At 40.0% G+C, this 20,001-nt stretch overlaps 1 protein-coding gene across 4 annotated transcripts in view; it reads left to right on the forward strand.

Moving 5' to 3' along the window:
• GRAMD2B (GRAM domain containing 2B) overlaps positions 1-20,001 on the forward strand; it is a 123,024-nt gene that overhangs the window by 33,743 nt on the left and 69,280 nt on the right. The window contains exon 1 of one of the 4 annotated variants that reach the window (XM_009240988.4): positions 11,985-12,581. In XM_009240988.4, coding sequence (XP_009239263.2) covers positions 12,499-12,581 — 83 coding nt within the window. In that variant the 5' untranslated portion in view covers positions 11,985-12,498. 4 annotated transcript variants of the gene reach the window in all.

The raw sequence follows: 20,001 nt of genomic DNA on the forward strand, positions 1-20,001 counted from the left end.
TGAGGATAATCATAAATTATTTCCCAAGGCCAATGTCCAAAATGGTGTTTCCTAGGTTTTCTTCTAGGATTCTTACAGTCTGAGGTCTTACATTAAAATCTTTTATCCATCTTGAGTTAATTTGTGTATATGGTGAAAGGCAGGGGTCCAGTTTCATTCTTCTGTATATGGCTAGCCAGCTATCCCAGCACCATTTATTGAAAAGGGAGTCCTTTCCCCATTGCTTATTTTTGACAACTTTGTCAAAGATCAGATGACTGTAGGCATGTGGCTTGATTTGTGGGTTCTCTATTCTGTTCCATTGGTCTATGTGTCTGTTTCTGTACCAGTACCATGCTGTTTCAGTTACTGTAGCATTACAGCATAGTTTGAAATTAGGTGATCTGATGTCTCCAGCTTTGCTCTTTTTGCTCACAATTCCCTTGGCTATTTAGCCTCTTTTTTGGTTCCATATGAATTTTAGAGTATTTTTTTCTTATTCTGTTAAAAATGATGTTGATAGCTTGATAGGAATAGCAATGAATCTGTAGATTGCTTTGGGTAGTATGGCCATTTTAACAATATTGATCCTTCCAATCCATGAACACGGAGTGTTTTTCCATTTGTTTGTGTCATTTATGATTTCTTGTTGCAGTGTTTTATAGTTCTCCTTGTAGAGATCTTTCACCTCATTGGTTAATATATTTCTGGGGTGTGTGTGTCTGTGTGTGTATGTGTGTGTGTGTGTATTTTAAGTGGGATTGCATTCTTGATTTGGCTCTCAACTTGAACATTATTTGTGCATAGAAATGCTACTGATTTTTGTACGTTGATTTTGTATCCTGAAACTTTACTAAGTCATTTTTAAGTTCCAGGAGTCTTTAGGCAGAGTCTTTAGGGTTTTCTAAGTATAGAATTATATCATCAGCAAAGAGAGATAACTTGACTTCATCTTTTCCTATCTGGATGCCTTTTATTTCTTTCTCTTGCCTGATTGCTCTGATGAGGACTTCCAGAACTATGTTGAATAGGAGTAGTGACACTGGGAATCCTTGTTTGTTCCTGTTCTCAGGAAAATGCTTCCAGTTTTTGCCTGTTCAATCTGATGTTGGCTGTGGCTTTGTCATAGATGGCTCTTATTATTTCGAGGTATGTTCCTTTGATGCCTAGTTTCTTAAGAGTTTTTGTCATGAAAGAATGTTGGATTTTATCAAAAGCTTTTGCTGCATCTATTGAGATAATCATATGGTTTTTGTTTTAAATTCTGTTTATGTGATGAATCACATTTATTGATTTGCATATAATGAAGCAACCTTACATCCCAGGAATGACGCCTATTTGTTTATGAAGAATTACCTTTTGGATATGCAGCTGGATTCACTTTGCTAGTATTGTCTTAAAAATTTTTGCATCTATGTTCATCAGGGATATTGGACTATAGTTTTCTGTTTTTGTTGCGTCCTTGCCAGGTTTTGGTATCAGGGTGATGCTGGCTTTATAGAATGAGTTGGAGAAGAGTCTTTTCTCCTCAATTTTTTGGAATAGTTTCAGTAGGATTGGTACCAGCTCTTCTTTGTACTTCTGATAGAATTTGGCTATAACTCCATCTGATCCGGGACTTTTTCTGATTGGTAGGTTTTTTATTACTGATTTCAATTTCAGAACTTGATATTGGTCTATTCAGGGTTTCAATTTCTTCCTGATTCAATCTTGGAGACTATGTGTTTCCAGGAATTTAGTCGTAGCCTCTAGAGTTTAGTTTATATGCATGGAGGTATTTATAATAGTCTCTGAGGATCTTCTCCATTTCTGTGGGATAGATTGTAATGTCACCTTTGTCATTTCTGATTGTGCTTATTTAGATCTTCTCTCTTTTTTCTTTGTTAATCTAGCTAGCAGTTTGTTGATCTTGTTTATCCTTTCAAAAAGCCAACTTTTGGTTTCATTGATTCTTTGAATGGAATTCAGAATCTCCATTTTGTTCAGTTCTCATCTGATTTTAGTTATTTATTTTCTTCTAGTAACTTAGGGGTTTGTTCTTGTTTTTCTAGTTTCCCTAGGGGTGATGTTAGATTATGAATTTGAGATCTTTCTAACTTTTTGAGGTGGGCATTTAGCACTATAAACTTTCCTTTTAACGTTGCTTTTGCTGCATCCCAGAGATTATGGTATGTTGTGTTTCTGTTTTCATTTATTTCAAACAATTTCTTGATTTCTGCCTTAATTTTGTTGTTTATCCAAAAGTAATTCAGAAGTGTTTTTAAATTTCCATGTAATTGTGTAGTTTTGAGAGATCTTCTTGGAATCGATTTTCATTTTTATTCTACCACATTTTGACTATGGCTGGTATGATTTCAATTTTTTTTAATGTGTTGAGACTGAACATGAGGTTGAACATGTGATCAATCCTGAAGTATGTTCTATGTGCAGATGAGAATATATATTCTGTGGTAGATGGGTGGAGTGTTCTGTAGATGTCTCTTAGGTCCAATTAGTCAAGTGTTGAATTTAAGTCCAGAAATGTCTTTGTTAGTTTTCTGCCTTGATGATCTGTCTAAGGCTGTCAGTGGGGTGTTGAAGTCCCCCACTATTATTGTGTGACTGTCTACGTCTTTTTGTAGGCCTAGAAGTACTTGTTTTATGAATCTGGGTGCTCCAATGCTGTGTGGGTATATATTTAGGATAGATAAGATTTCTCATTGAATCGAACCTTATATCCCTAATGATTCTATAAAACAGTTGCTACTACTATTCCCATATTTTCCCATAGATAAGAAAAATTGTGGCTTAGAGAAGGCAAGTCACTTGTCCAAGATAGTAAAGTGCATGTTAGGATTCTCAGATTAATCTGACTCTTAACCATTCCTTTATTCTACCCCCCAGTCAGGACTCTCTTATCTCCAGGACAACTCCCTCAACTAGCTCAAACAAGGAGAGTTGTTTACTAAAAAAATACCATCGACAATCACTTAGACATCCAGTGCAGAAAAGTAAATACTGTAGGACCACCTGGGAAATACAGCTAAGAAGCCAGGAATCAAGACTATTCCCACCAGCTCTCATCACCTGATTCTTTGTAGTGTCTGCTGCAAATTTATACAATATTTTTTCAAAATCTGGGGGCTTCAGATTCTATAAGACCAATGTCTGTCTATTTCCAATGTCTGAATCACCCTCTGATAGGTGTCTTATTAGAGAGTTTATCATATATTTGTTGATATGGAATAAAGATAACTCCTTAATTTGATTTCCTCAACTACTACTAAAAATAAAAACTAAATTCTGACTTGAATTAGTCTGGGATCTTAACACAGAGGGAAATGTTCTGTTTTCATCTGGCATTCTTGCATGTTGTTGCTGAGACAGGGTCTCATTTGTCACCCAGGTTGCAGTGTAATGGCTCAGTCAGTCATGGCTCACACCAGCTTTGATCTCCTAGATTCAAGTGATCCTCCTGTTTCAGCCTCCCAAATAGCTGGGACTACAGGCACATGCCACCATGCCTGGCTAATTGTTTTAATTTCTGTTTTTGTAGAGACAGTGTCTCACTATGCTGCCCAGACTGAGCTCAAATTCCTGGTCTCAAGTGATCTTCCTACCTCAGCCTCCCAAAGTGCTGGGATTACAGACTTGAGCCACCATGCCCCACCTGGTATGCTTTTAAATGTAGAAGCTAATGCAAATTACAGAGCCCTATAGGAAGATGGTAAATGCACTTATCTTCTCAGGTGAATAGACTTCAATAACTACCCTCTCCTCATGAAATTTTTTTTAAGGTTTTGCAATTGGTTTATACAACATTTCTATGTAAAAAGTCTCCCCTACCCCATTTCTGTAGTTTGTCTATATAAAGACAGAAAGAAGAGATACTGCTATAATTATGCAACCTAGGGCCCTTTCCTTAAGGCCAGTAGTTCTATTACTTCAGTGCTGTATTCCATTAATAGAATCACATTCCAGTACAAAGCACAGAGCTTGGACTAGAGCCCAGTTCTCCTGACTTCCAGCCTAGAGCCTGTTCTAAAAGTTGTTCAGATGCATGGGGGATGCAGGAGGTGGACAACTGGGAATGAGTGGTTTGTGTGTGACCCAAAACAAAAGAACACAAAGCATCAAATGGTAAGCCCTTTTCCTTTCTCTCCATTTAACACCATGATGTTACCTGGCACTATATCTGGTTGTGGTGTAAGAACATGATGGTTTCTGAGTAAGGTTCTGTCTGTGCATGTATGTTTTGTAAATATCTGTTTATTGATATGTTTCTTCTACTGGACTGCAAACTCACTTATAGCAATCACGGTGCTTATTTATTTTTATATCTCCATCACCCAGAATATGGCCTGACATGTAAAAGGCATGCAAAAAAAATGTTTGTTGGAAGGAAGGAAGCCAGGAAGGAAGGAAGGGTGGGAAGAAGAGAAAGAGGGAGGGCTGCCCAATTTGCCTCAAATGAAGGTTCTATTTAAAAGATTCAACCAAAAAGCGAAAGTAAAATAAATCTGTGGCTACTTGAGAAAAGTAGAAAAACTTTCTTATTTGCCTGAGGAGTAGAAGTCTTCTGCATTCCCTTCTCTTTTGTTCCCCCTTTCCTTCCTTGTTTCAACTTATTAGTTTCAAATGATTTTTAAAAATGAATAGTGCTACATAGAGAAAAGACTGGAGAAAAGATAACGAAATGCTATAATAATAGAAGTTGTCAAAAAAGAAAAAGAAAATATATTTAAAAAGATGAAAAGTCAGAATCAGCAATAAAAAGTATACAATATAAGTGATAGAAAGAAAATATGTAATATACAGACAGTAACCATGATTAAATATTAACTACTTCAAAATGGTCTGTCAGTTGCAATGCATGGATTGCATTGTCAAAACATTTCGCACGAAGAAAAAGAACATGCCAATCATGGCAGGAGGAAAGAGAAAGGCCAGGACTAATATTGATGGTGTGATCATTAGTTCCCAAAACAAGGAAAGGAAGTAGTTGTATGAATGTTTCTCTGAGAAAATATGAGAGATTCCATAACCCTAAATTGTTTCCTGTGGATTATAAACAGTGATTCTTGGACTTGCTCCAGGTCTAAACTATCTGAGAGTCATGGGACCTTTCTAATCTGGTAGAGGCACTTGCACTCCACTAGGAGTCATTTGGTAAGTAGCATGAACCAAATATTTTCCTTTTTGTTATGGGGAGCAAATTATTGTCATATTTCTTTTTCGCTTACTTCTTTTCTTCCTGCAAAGTGAAGAAAAAAGAGTAATTATTCAACATTAGAACATCTCAGGTCAATAAGAGTTCCACAGGAGTATGGGTGAAACTCAGTGTTTAGAAACAACCACTCAGTGATTCATTCACTCAACAAATATTTATTGAGCATCTAACATGAACTAGACACTGTGAACACAGGAGCGAACATGACCAACAAGGTTCTTGTCTTTGAGAAGATTCTATTCTTGTGGGAGAGGAAAGATAATAAACCAAGGGACAGAAAACATTTTCTGTGAGATGCCATCCTTCTCCCGCCAACCTTCTCCCACCAACCTTCTCCTCCTCCCTTATACTCCAGGCACAGTGGAGAACACTGGCCTTCTTTCCATTCTGAAAATATGCCAAGCCCAGTCCTGGCTCAGGGTCTGTACCTTCGCTCTTCCCTCTGGCTGGCAAGCTCTGCAACCAGACCTTGACATTGCTTCCTCCTCCTCACTGAACGCTCAGCTGAGATGTCACCCCTCAAAGAAGCCCCTCTGATCATCCCGTAAAATAGGCCTCCCTCAAGCTCTATCCTTTTCTATTTCATTTTCTTTATATCTCTTACCCATTGAAACTGTGTTATTCATGTACTGACTTGTTAAATTCTCAGTCTCTCCCACTAGAATGTAAGTAAGAGCCACAACAGCATGAGTTTTACCTGTTTTGTTCACTTCTATATCTCACGCATTTACAACAGTACTATTAGAAATGTCCATTTACCCACATGCCTAATGACAAAGTATCCATAGTCAGAGGGCTTAATCTATTATCTGCACTGTGATATCTGGTCTCTCTAGATGGCCCCTAGTGAGTTGGTATTCACATCTTGTGTAGTTCTCTCATCTTGAATCTGGGCTAGCCCTATGGCTTACCTTTGATCAAGAGAATGCAGCATAGGAAAAGCTGCATGACCTCCAACTGTCTCATAGGAAGCCTCGTAGATTCTCCCTTGGTGTTATAGGACACATGGTCTGGAGTATGCCAGAGAACAAGTTAAAAAAAATCCAACTGTACTGAGATGGCCATGCTGTAAGGCAGCCAAAACTAGCCACGTGGAGCACTGCACAGACACTGAAATGCTCAGCTAGCCTTCAGCTCTTCCAGCCATCCCAGCTGAAGCACCAGACCTGGGAATGGAAATTCCATCTTGCACATCCAGCTCAGCTGAGTCTTCAAATGACTTCAAACCCGGCCTTTATCTGAGTGCAAATGCATGAGTGACCACAAGTGACAACCATTCAGCTGAGCCCAGTCAATCCACAGAACCATGAGAGGTAATAATAAATTATTGTTTTAAGCCACCAGGTTTTGAGGTGGTTAGTTATACAGCAACAGATAACTGCAAAATGCAGCCACCAAAGATAACTCTAGATTCAAAAGTTTCTTTCCCCACAAACATTGTATTCACACCTGAAGGTCCTTGGGCTTTCTCTCCAACACACTCTCCTACAAGATATGTGTCTTTGCCACCAACGAAATTTGTTTTGCACGTTCACTCTCCTACAACCCTAAAAGTACCCCCCTGCAAGTCAGGAAAACTGGATCTTTGTTCTCATGAGACCACTGTAATTTTGGCCAAGTCACTGAACTACGTGAAAGCTTGGGCTCTTCTCTGAAAAATGATGGTGAAATTTTAAATTGTGTTCAATGTGTGGCAGGCCAAATAGAAATTAAGAAAGAACACAAATATATTAAACAGATACAAGTAGAAGAGTTCTAATTGAAGCAGGAGAGACTGCATTGAAATAGCAGCAGGAAATAGGCCCAGGAGTCAGAACACCTAAGTTCAAGTGCTGGGTCCTCCCCTCACTAGACCAAAGAGCCCTGGCCTCCTGCAGAACCAGCGTGAAAACCACCATGCTGGATGATCGCAGGGGCCCTCCCAATTCACACATGGTGATCTGTAACATTTGCCATATACAAAATAGGCATGCATTTTAAAACTTTGAGATAGATATTAATGTATTGTTTCCGTGGCATCATTTATTTTAATTCTTAAAAAATAACATGAACTGGAAGAGTTTTTTACGGCTTCTGCTTTCTCAATGAACCAGATTTAAATTAGTGTTTCAAAACTACCCTCTGGCCCCTGGACCAGTAAGCCCTTGCCATCTTGCCTGTTCCTCTGAGCATGAGTGCTAAGCATTGTGGTTGCTTCATCTCTAGGAAGAGAAATAGAAGATTTCAAATATCTCAATCTGCAGTATCACTTGGCTTTGGAAATATTGGCTTAAAACTACTCTACTAAATTTTTTAATCTTATTTTCAAAGCCCTCCAGCATAGAAGATTCCATAATCTACTAAAGAGTTCCATTCCAATGTTTCATGGTTATATTCATTGGGAACCTTTTCTTCATATTGACATAAATCATTCAACAAAGGTACCCATTCAGATAATGCTTCTCAACTTTCATTCTTACAATTTTTTTGAAAGTCTTAGAATTAAGTTCTTCGTTGTCACTGTGTGTTTCTCTTCTGAACTCTCTCCATTTTTCCCATTTTCTTCTTTAGATACTGGCTTTAATTGAAAACAGGAATGGTCTGAGAAGTGTTCCTGGAATTCTTTTACTTATAAAATATCTTTTATATTTTAAGTTACTACAGAGCTTCCAGGTTTCATCTTGATAAGGTCATCAACATCTTCTAAAACCTATCATCAGACAATATGCAAAAAATTACAGGCATGTGATGATACTTACCTATACTTATATTGGTTAATAAATACCCCATCACATGTTTTAAGTTAGGTAACTATAATATTTGACCATACATTGTGTATTAGTCCATTCCCACACTGCTATAAGGAATTACCTGAGATTGGGTAATTTATAAAGAAAAGAGGTTTAATCAGCTCACGGTTCTGTGGGCAGTGCAGACTTCTGCTTCTGGGGAGGCCTCAGGAAACTTACAATCATAGTGAAAGGCAAAGGGGAAGCAAGCACCATCTTCACATGGTGAAGCAAAAGAGAGGCGAGAGAGAGAGAGAGCACAAAGTGGGAGGTGCTACACACTTTCAAACAACCAGATCTCATGAGAACTCTATCACAAGACAGCACTAGGAGGGTGGTGCTAAACCATTAGAAACCACCACTATGATCCAATCACTTCCCACCTCCAACACTCGGGATCCCAATTCAACATGAGATTTGGGTGGGGACACAGAGCCAAACCATATCATCTTGCAACCAAATTTCCACTCAAGTCTCCAAACACATTATTTGTACTCTGCCCCCAAGACTATGAACAGATGCACAGTGTATGTGCTCAATGTTAAGGAAGGCCAATATCTGACCAATATCAAACATCAAAGCTGTTTGCATAGAAGCGCCCACCCACCAAAGGTGTTATGTCTGGCATCTTCTACCAAAGTAGTTTTAAAAACTAGAAAAAGTATCAGCTAGAAATCTTCTTTGCTTTTACCAGGCACAGTGGCTCACGCCTGTAATCCCAGCACTTTGGGAGGCCGAGGTGGGCGGATCACCAGGTCAGGAGTTTGAGACCAGCCTGGTCAATATGGTGAAACCCCGTCTCTACTAAAAATACAAAAATTAGCTGGGAGTAGTGGTGTGTGCCTGTAGTCCCAGCTACTCGAGAGGCTGAGGCAGGAGAATTGCTTGAACCCAGGAGGCGGAGGTTGCAGTGAGCTGAGATCGTGCCACTGCACTCCAGCCTGGGCAACAGAGCGAGATTCTTTCTCAAAAAAAAAAAAAAAGAAAGAAAAGAAAAGAAAAGAAATCTTCTTTGCTTTTAAAAACAAGAATTTAGATTCCCAGAGACTTAGAGGAAGAAAAATAATGTCTCTTATTGGTGCAATATCAAAGGGCATCCTAAAACATATTTTAGGCATAATCTTTTTTTCTTGTCTCCTCTCTCACATATCATAGGCATAATCTTACATCTCTATTTTGTCACATGGCAATGACATATCATTTATTGTTTATCTGCTGTGCCTCTTGAATACTATATTCCATATATTACTGTAGAATAGCCCCAAGAATAAACAAATTAGGCAGTTGTTTAACAATGCCTTTTAAACATAAGCAAACATCAGTAGGTAAAATATTGTAGCTTACTTGCTCCTTTCTAATTCTTCCACTCTAGGAAAAGACTGATATTTTCCCTACCTGTCCTGCCTTCCACTTCAACCTCACCTGCTCCTTCTCACTTAAAACCACACCATTGGAAGTCCTCATACCATGCACTAAAGAACTTTAAGCTATTTCAGGGTAACTGAGTGCTCTTTAATTGAGCCATATGCCCATGCTAAGACTGCTTTGAATACTTGCCCTTACTCATGCATTAAAAGAGGCCTGACCATGATTTCTCAAAAGGGTAAACATAGACTACCATATAACCCAGCAAGTCTACTCCTAGGTATATATCCAAAAGAAATGAAATCAGGGACTCAGACAAACATTTGCACACCCATGTTCATAGCAGCATCATTCACAATAGACAAAAGCTAGAAACAACCCAAGTGTCCATCAACAGATAAATGGGCAACCCAAATGTGGTATATACATGCAATGGAATATCATCCAGCCAAAAAAAAATGAAATGTGGATATATGCTATGACATGGATTGACCTTGAAAACATTACACTGAGTGAAACAAGCCAGACACAAAAGGAAAAATATTGTATGATTCCACTTATATGAGGTACCTAAAACAGACAAATTTATAGAGACAGAAAGTAAACTAGAGGCTACCAGAGGCTGGGAGGAGGTGAGAAAGAGAGAGTTATTGTTTAATGTGTTTAATGGGAGTTTATGCTAAGGATGATAAAAAAAAGTTTTGGGTACAGGTAAATGGTGATAGTTAACATTGTGAAAGTGTTGAATGCCACTGAATTATACACTTATTAAAATGATAAATAGTAATGTTATATATATTTTACCACAATAAACAAATTACTTAGGGGGGAAAAGTCAGTCTGATCTGTGCTCTGTAATGAGAAGTTGGAGGGCACCTGAGATATGAAAGTCCTCATCCAGAGTTTGGGAAATTGACAACCTCATCTCTGTTCCAAACCTATCCCTATCCTGAGGAGGGTGGGGATCTCAAGCAAAGACCTAGAGGTGAAGGCATCAGAAATGTCCCCAGGAAGAGACAACTATGGGCACCAAGGAGACAGCCTTCAAGATTTCAGGTCACCCAGAGCTTTCCCCATCCCACCTAGCACAGCTCCTATAGCAAAGCGGTCAGTGGTCAGCAAGAAAAAAGAGAGAGAGGCCTGACTAAGCCAACTCTTCTGGAATTTATGTAAGCTTTTTTCTTTTACTTATTTTTCAAATGTCACAAGCATCAATTTTGGAGCAAGCAGGCTAAAAAAAGATGCTTTTGTTGTCTCAGCCTAATGATATATATGTAAAAAGAGAAGGAATAAGAAAACTTTGGAAAGAACTTGCACCTCCAAAATGTTTGAAGTTATTTAGAAGGTTAGGTGTTTTACACACACGTACACCCTACAAACATACATACATACACGTACATACTATGGTTGTATAGTCTTTGTAATACTCTTAAATCTAAACTTTATTTTAAAGGAAAAATGAAGGACTTGCAACCCCAGAACACAGTTAGTAGTTTTTTCCCAGCATGTCATGCTCTACTGTTGCCACTTGTAATTGTTTTGAAGTCAAGTCAGGCTTCCAATAATAACGTTTATATTACTTATTCTAATTGTCAACTACTCCATAGCAAATTAGAAAACCACCAACACAAATGTTATTTGCTATAACAAGTCAATGTTTATACAAGTTTGCCCAACCTGCAGCCCAGAACAGCTGTGAATATAGCCCAATACAAATTCATAAACTGTCTTATAACATTGTGGCATTTATGCACGGAATTTTTTTTTTTTTTTTTTTTTTTTTTTTTGAGACAGGGTCTCACTCTGTCACCCAGACTGGAGTGCAGTGGTGCATCTTGGCCCACCACAACCTCCACCTCCCAGGCTCAAGGGAGTCTCCTGCCTCAGCCTCCCAAATAGCTGGGATTACAGGCGCCTGCGCCACCTCACCCAGCTAATTTTTGTATTTTTAGTAGAGATGGCGTTTCACTATGTTGGCCATGCTAGTCTCGAACTCCTGACCTCAGATGATCCACCCGCCTCGGCCTCCCAAACTGCTGGGATTACAGGCGTGAGCCACCGTGCCCGGCCCCTGCACAGACCTTTTTTAAAGCTCATCATCTATCCTTAGTGTTAGTGTATTTTATGTGTGGCCCAAGACAGTTCGTTTTCTTCCAATGTGACCCAGGGAAGCCAAAAGATTGGACACCCCAGGTTGAGAACAATGCCTGTAACTTTGTAGCTCTCAAAAGTTTGTTCAATGAATGAATGAACGGATGCTTCCAATACAAAACCTCAGAACAGGCAAGTCAAAATGTCACCAAAAGGTGGGAAGAAGGGGCTTTCACGGTACTGGTTGAGTGCGTAGTAAATAAGGTACTTGCACAACTATGGGCAACAAAGAGACGGCTTGGGAATTATCAAACACCAATTTTGATTTTGATGAGAACAGTCATAACCCAATATTTGAAGATTCTGATGGTTGCTTCTTCTTTTCCCCTCTAACCGCCCCCCCACCCAGAACGATGAAGGGTTAACCAAAACACCACCAAAGGCAACTACTTATTACCTTTGTTATTCCCACATAAAAAAATTGAGCAGACCTATTGTTTAAGCAGAAGAGGCAGTCCCTCAATGAAGCAATATCCTGTTTGAATAATTTAGGTTGGGGCATAGGCCAGCCCACAGAGCGCATTTGTGTGACAGGGCGTCCCACTCAGACGTCTGCATTTCCGGTATCTAGAGCCGGCTGCCCTCTAAAAATCCCCCTGTTACAGTCGGGATAGAAAACAAAAAGCCTAATTTACCAGGAGGCTTAACAGATTGTGCCTTCTTAGGCAAATGTTCCACCTGCTTGGCCAATTAGCTTCCTCTCCCGAAAGACTCGTTCAACAGGTTTCCCTTTTCTCTTCTCTGCCTCCTGGGTTGGGGAAAGAGGCTGTCACTTCGCTTCGACCCTCCCCTTCCCTCCCTCTCGGCTCTTCCACACTGGGTCGGACCAATCGCGCCCGCTCCGACGTGTCCAGGTCCGCGGCCCCGGGAGCTTGGCGCGGCCCGGCCTGGATGCGCTGGGCGGAGGGTGCAGGGGAGGGCACGGCGCCGCTTGCTTGGCCTGCGCACCCGGACCTAGAAGCCGGGACGAGCCGGGGGAGAGCCAGGCGCGCGGAAGTCTGAAGGTGCCCTCCAGACACGGCCCCGATGACTGAACTACAGCAAGATGTGGAAGACACAAAGCCTGCGAAAGTGCTCGGGAAGAGGGAGAGCAAACTTGGCTCAGCCCAGTGAGTATCCTCAGCTGGGACCCATCCAAGGAGGTGGGAGGAGCGCAGCCTGAACTTCTCTGCCCCGGGACGCGTTTTGGGTGGATGCGGATTTCTGGAGTTCCTACATGGACAATCTTGTGGCGCGCTCTCTCTCTATCTGTCACTCTCTCTGTCTGTCTAGATATTCAGTTAAGGAGATGGTTTAGGTTGATTGAAAAGTCTGCTGTAGGCTTTAAACAAATTCTCTTAATTCAAAACTCACTGGATGTTGGGAAAATAATTTTGTAGAAAATAAGCCTAACCACATTGAAGCTCAAAGTCCCAACACAGCCGTTCATTTAGAATGACTATTTTCACAAATTCATTTTAGTTCAGCAAATAATTGAGTATCTACTTGTTCAGTAACGAAGGGCAATACAAGGATAAATGTTATTTTGGATCTGCCCTTCTGGAACTTCAAGAGCAGAGTGGGGATGGGGGAGGCACAAATGAATATACTGTACTTCAAGGGACTTTGGTGACTCTTGCCACATTAAACACACAGACAAGGTATGATAAAGAGTTTAGTCTATAACTGAGTCTTCTCTACTGTTAAAATATTTATCTATTTTGCAGTCTTTGGTAAAATTGGTTTGGGAGGAGAGGTGGTTTGTTTTTTCCTACAAAGTGGTATTTTCTAAGCCTACTGAAGTCACTTCTAATTCAGTCTATGATTTTAGACACTAACCCTTCTGAGCTCTAAAACTTGTTCTGGTATCAGGATATGAGTAATTTAGGAAGGAGGGATATGTATTATCATAAGGATATACTGATGTGATAATTCCACTTTGAAATCATTTTAAGTTGCCAAATTTTTGTGCTTCTGTTTTGAACTTCCTAACTCAGATTAATTATCACTAGGCTCAAAGTCTTGTTGAAGTCTGGGTGTCCCAATGGACATTTCTTCTAAGAGGATTAGAATGACTTGCTCCTCGCAATTTCCCTGCGTCTGTAACTGCACCCATGTAGGCCTCATCACCTAGAGCCTTAGCCTCCTAAGTAATAGTAGCTGGCACTTACTGAGAATGCTTACTATGTGGCAGGGAGTGTGCTCAATACTTTAAATGCATTCTCACAAAGAATGAGGCAGGTGCTATTATTTCCATGTTGCAGATAAAAGCACTGAAGCTCTGAGAAGCTAAGCAGCTAGGCAGAGTCACACAGTTAATAAAAGAGCAGCCAGGATTCAAGCCCAGGTCTCCTAACTTTACAGCATGAATTTATAACCACTATGCTGTACACCGGTTCCTCTGTTCTAGAATCTATGATGGCCTTCCATGGCCTACTCTTAAAAATAGGCTCCTCTGCCAAGATTTTAAGATCCTTCGTGATCTGGACCCACACAGACCATTGCAACCTCACTTCCTAATACTAGTCAGCATGCACATCTTTTATAGCCAAACAATCATACGGGCAGCCCTATACTTAAAGGGATGATATGCAGCACTCCCATGTTCATTGCAGATTACTCACAATAGCCAAGATATGAAATCAACCTAAGTGTCCATCAACAGATGAATGGATAAGAAAATGTGCTATATATACACAAGATACGAAATCAATCTAAGTGTCTATCAATGGATAAATGGATAAGAAAATGTGGTATATATACACAATATTATTCAGCCTTTGAAAAGAAAGATCATTTGTGACATGGATGAACCTAGAGGACGTATGTTAGACAAAATAAGCCAGGAATAGAAAAACAGACACTGCATGATCTCACTTAAGTGTGACATCTAAAAAAGTTGACTCAGGCCAGGGACTGTGCTCATGCACATAATCCCAACACTTTGGGAGGCCGAGGCTGGAGGATCACTTGAGCCCAGGAGTTTAAGACCAGCCTGGGCAACAAAGTGAGACCCTGTCTCTACAGAAAAAAAAAAATTAACTTAAGCATGATGGCGCACACCTGTGGTCCCAGCTGCTCGGGAGGCTGAGGTGGGAGAATCTCTTGAGCCCAGACAGTTGAGGCTACAGTGAGCCATGTTCATGCCACTGCATTCCAGCCTGGAAACAGAGTGAGACCCTGTCTCAAAACTAAAATTTACTTTAATTTAAAAATAAATTTAAAAGTTGGATTCATAGAAATAGAGAGTAGAATGGTGGTTGCCAGGCGCTGGAAGGTGGAAGGGGTGGGGAAGGAGGGAATAGGGAGTTGGTCAGAGGGTACAAAGTTTCAGTTAGGAGGAATAAGTTTTGAGATCTATTACACAGAAAGGTGATTAGTGAATAATAATGTGTTGTATATTTCAAAATAACTAAGAGTAAATTTCAAATGTCTCACCATAAAAAATGATAGGTAAGCAAGACCATAGGTATGTTGCTTGATTTAATCATGCCACATTGTATACATATACCAAAACATTACCTTGTACCCCATAAATGTAAACAATTATGATTTGTCAATTAAAAATAATATTAATTTTAAAATAACTTAAAAATATGTTTCTTATAAAATTCCAAAAAAGAAGTGATATGCAGAAGGAATAAGGAACTGGTATGCCAAACATAGGAGCGAATGAATCCCCTTCTGTCTTCACTTTTCCTTACTGCTATTCCTTTACCCTCTCTCCTCTCTCTTCATCTACTTCTAGAAATCAACTCAAGTTTTCCTTCATGTGAAGCCTTCCTTCATTACTGGCCATACTCATCTCTTCTTTACCAGTGCACACCTTGTACATATGTGGCTTCTGCCTCATAGAATTTATCTGCTGTTATTATGATGATTAATTAACAATTAATGTTTATTGACAGTTTAGTTTGTACAAAGTACTGTTTCAAGTTGTTAACATATATTAATTCACCCACTAATCCAGTTGTATTCGTTATCTTTCCTCTAAATAGGTTGCAGACTCAGATTACATTTTTTCTTATTGAATTTCTCAGAGGGCCCAACCAACAGTCACTTTCCAGTACCATCTGTTGGTGAGCTGGGGAAGCTAAGACCCCAGACCCAGTAATTAAGATATATACTGTAATACGCTTGTAGCTGACATTCAGCTTGACTATGTCAGGGGAAATTCTACGTTTAAAATTTTTCTTAATCACATTTCCTATCAGTAGCGGTTAGAATTTCTAGGTACATTTACTTGCCCGAGAGCTGTGGCTAATTTGTTCATCTTTGTGCTAGAAGGTGAAGCTGCTGATACACTCATTACCGAACTGCATATTTGATTAAAAAATACAATGAACCCCTTTCTGACCAAGAATAAGTACTTTAGCTGTATATTTCCTTTTGAGATCCTAATTTTCTCCACTTTTATTACCTTTTTAGTTCTGAATTTTATGTTCCCAGTACTTTAATAGTCGTAGCATAGCCCGACTTTTTTTGACACACATTTTGTTTTCCTTCAAGAGGCCAGAATACCCTTGCTCTAACTTTTGTTTGTTTGTTTGTTTGTTTGTTATTTAAGTTCTGGGGTACCTGTGCACAACCTGCAGGTTTGTTACATAGGAATACATGTGCCATGTTGGTTTGCTGCACCCATCAACACTTCATTTACGTTAGGTATTTCTCCTAGTGCTATCCCTCCCCCAAACCCCTACCCTTGACACACATTTTATGAAACACACCTTTATTTCTTAAAGTTTCTTCTGGATCTCATTTAGTAATATCCAGGTTACTTTTAATGAATTTCAACAAGTACCCAAAATGAATGCTGATATATTCTGAGCAAAAGTTATCTTGATTCATGTTTCAAATAATGAATTAAATTACATGTAATATCATTCAAATTGCAATTTGAATTTTTAACATTTGAACTTTAATAACTTGAGGTGTAAGAATTTTAGAAATGTGTCCAACTCCATATGTATGTAGGAAAAGGATAGATGTGGGCAGCAAGAACATTTACCTTAAAAGGAAGCACTCTGGTATTATCAATAAAGGTTGGTTATTTTTAGTATATATTTTTACCTAAAATAGTGAATTCAAGTAAAAATAAATGACCTGCAGTGGCAACATCTCTCATCTAAACTATCCATCTTTGTGCATGGCCTGTTGGAGTACTTGACAAACAGAACACAGGTTGAAGTTGGGAACTGATCTTGAATTAGAAGCAAGAGAAATAAAGGCAAATAATTGTTGGACCTAACTCAGTTTCTTAGTGCTTACTTAATTCCAAACTTTGAAAGCTCCCATTTAGCAAAAGATGATTATCTCTCTATCTATGTAAGTGTGTGCATATAATTTTTTTTTTTAATTTCCAGGTCATCAGATCTGACAGGCTGGGCGTGGTAGCTCACTATAATCCAGCATTTTGGGAGGCCGAGACAGGTGGATCACTTGAGGCCAAGAGTTTGACAACAGCCTGGCCAACATGGTGAAACCCCGTCTCTACTATAAATACAAAAATTAACCAGGCATGATGGCTTATGCCTGTAATCCCAACTACTAGGGAGGCTGAGGTGAGAGACCTGGGAGGCAGAGGTTGCAGTGAGCCAAGATCATGGATCATGCCACTGCACTCCAGCCTGGGCAACATAACAAGATCCAGTTCACTTTTCATTATAAACTTTGGGGTAGGAAAGAATGATGTATAACATATTTTAACATATATTAATTCACCCACTAATCCACTGAATATGGGCCTTCAGTGTATGAAAACTCATATTTTAAAATGTTATACATAACATATTATATTTATAAATTATATTAAACAAATTATATTAAAGTATAACACCCAATAGAGGAGTTTTAAAAAATGAAGAAAAATAAACAGTGTGTGTTCTGGTTTGAAAGGTTTTGAAAAAAATATATAGTGAATCAAATCGGCTCTATCACTGGAGGTTAATATCACAGAAAATGCCGATTTATCTGGGCAGTACATGAAGTAGTTAAGAATGCAGGCTCTAGGAAACTAGTATTTGAATTCTGGCTTTCCTGTCTCCTACAGGTGTGACTCTGGCAAGTTACTCAGCACCTCTAAGTCTCTGTTTCATCATCTATAATGGGGAGTACTTAAGTCAGCTGTTTGATACAGGCTTGCTTTGAAGTTTAAATGGGAAATGTAAGAACAGACACTTTTCAAAAGAAGACATATATACAGCCAACAATCATGAAAAAAAGCTCAACATCACTAATCATTAGATAAACGCAAATCAAAACTACAATGAAATTCCATCTCACACCAGTCAGGATGGCAATTATTAAAAAGTCAAAAAAATAACAGATGCTGGCGAGGTTGCAGAGAAAAAGGAATGCTTATACACTGTTGGTGGGGGTGTAAATTAGTTTGACCATCGTAGAAGACAGTGTGGCAACTCCTCAAATACCCAAAGACAGAAATACCATTCAACTCAGCAATCCCTTTACTGGGTATATACCCAGAGGAATATAAATTGTTCTTTTATAAAGACACATGCATGTGTATGTTCATTGCAGCACTATTCACAATAGCAAAGACATGGAATCAACCTAAATGCCCATCAATGGTAGACTGCATAAAGAAAATATGGTATATATACACCATGGAATACTATCCAGCCATAAAAACGAGATCACATCCTTTACAGGGACATGAATGGAGCTGGAGGCCATTATCTTTAGTAAACAAACACAGGAACAAAAAACCAAATACCGCATGTTCTCACTTATAAGTGGGAGCTAAATGATGAGAACACATGGACACGCAGAGGGGAACACACACTGGGATCTATTGGAAGGTGGAGGGTGGGAGGAGGGAGAGGATCAGAAAAAATAACTAATGGGTACTAGGTTTAATACCTGAGTGACAAAATAATCTGTATAACAAACCTCCATGATACAAGTTTACCTATATGACAAACCTGCATATGTACCCCTGAACTTAAAATCAATGTTAAAGAAAAAAGTAAAATAAAAAAGAAATGCACTTCACCTAGTGCCTACATGTTATCAGCTCTCCATAAACTGTAGCTGTATTAGTCCTCACTTTTTAATATCTGGGACATGCTATGGGGTGGAGGTGGGAGGATGACATGAAATGTAATTAAACTAAATGGTCAAACTTCAAAGAGGTCAAATGCTTACAGTAGCCTGCAACAATGTTCTGTAAAGTGACCGTGACGACTCTTGTGACAGCACCTGAGCATTTCTTTGAATCTAACCAGGTGTGTTGGTTTTTACTTTATGCTAAAAGGATCTCATGCCATGAGTATTTTGTGACCTTCCACCTAATTTAAATATTGCTTACTGATTTGGTGTTATACATCTGTTGTCCAATACTTCTATCCATCATCCACTGATTCCACATTCTGCTTCCTGGCACTGAGCTTTTTACTCATGGACTCTCAGCTTTAAACTGTTTCCATTTGCTAAACTTCAACACAACTGTCCTTTAACACCTTTCTAATTTTTTAAATGCTCAGCTTTAGCCACTCTGCACATTTTCAAATGTAATAAAGCAAAGATCGGAATAGGAACAGCTCCGGTCTACAGCTCCCAGCGCGAGCGACGCAGAAGACGGGTGATTTCTGCATTTCCATCTGAGGTACCGTGTTCATCTCACTAGGGAGTGCCAGACAGTGGGTGCAGGTCAGTGGGTGAGCGCACTGTGCGCCAGCCGAAGCAGGGGCGAGGCATTGCCTCACTCGGGAAGCGCAAGGGGTCAGGGAGTTCCCCTTCCAGGGGTGACAGAAGGCACCTGGAAAATCGGGCCACTCCCACCCGAATACTGTGCTTTTCCGACGGGCTTAGGAACCGGTGCCCCAGGAGAGTATAGCCTGCAACTGGCTCAGAGGGTCCTACGCCCACGGAGTCTCGCTGATTGCTAGCACAGCAGTCTGAGATCAAACAGCAAGTCGGCAGCGAGGCTGGGGGAGGGGCGCCCGCCATTGCCCAGGCTCGCTTAGGTAAACAAAGCAGTCTGGAAGCTTGAACTGGGTGGAGCCCACCACAGCTCAAGGAGGCCTGCCTGCCTCTGTAGGCTCCACCTCTGGGGGCAGGGCACAGACAAACAAAAAGACAGCAGTAACCTCTGCAGACTTAAATGTCCCTGTCTGACAGCTGTGAGGAGAGCAGTGGTTCTCCCAGCACGCAGCTGGAGATCTGAGAACCGGCTGACTGCCTCCTCAAGTGGGTTCCTGACCCCTGACCCCCGAGCAGCCTAACTGGGAGGCACCCCCCAGCAGGGGCAGACTGACACCTCACACGGCCGGCCAGGTACTCCAACAGACCTGCAGCTGAGGGTTCTGTCTGTTAGAAGGAAAACTAACAGAAAGGACATCCACATCAAAAACCCATCTGTACATCACCATCATCAAAGACCAAAAGTAGATAAAACCACAAAGATGGGGAAAAAACAGAGCAGAAAAACTGGAAACTCTAAAAACCAGAGTACCTCTCCTCCTCCAAAGGAACGCAGTTCCTCACCAGCAACGGAACAAAGCTGGACGGAGAATGACTTTGACGAGCTGA

Source organism: Pongo abelii, chromosome 4, assembly GCF_028885655.2.
Source record: "Pongo abelii isolate AG06213 chromosome 4, NHGRI_mPonAbe1-v2.0_pri, whole genome shotgun sequence".
NCBI classification, from domain to species: domain Eukaryota; kingdom Metazoa; phylum Chordata; class Mammalia; order Primates; family Hominidae; genus Pongo; species Pongo abelii.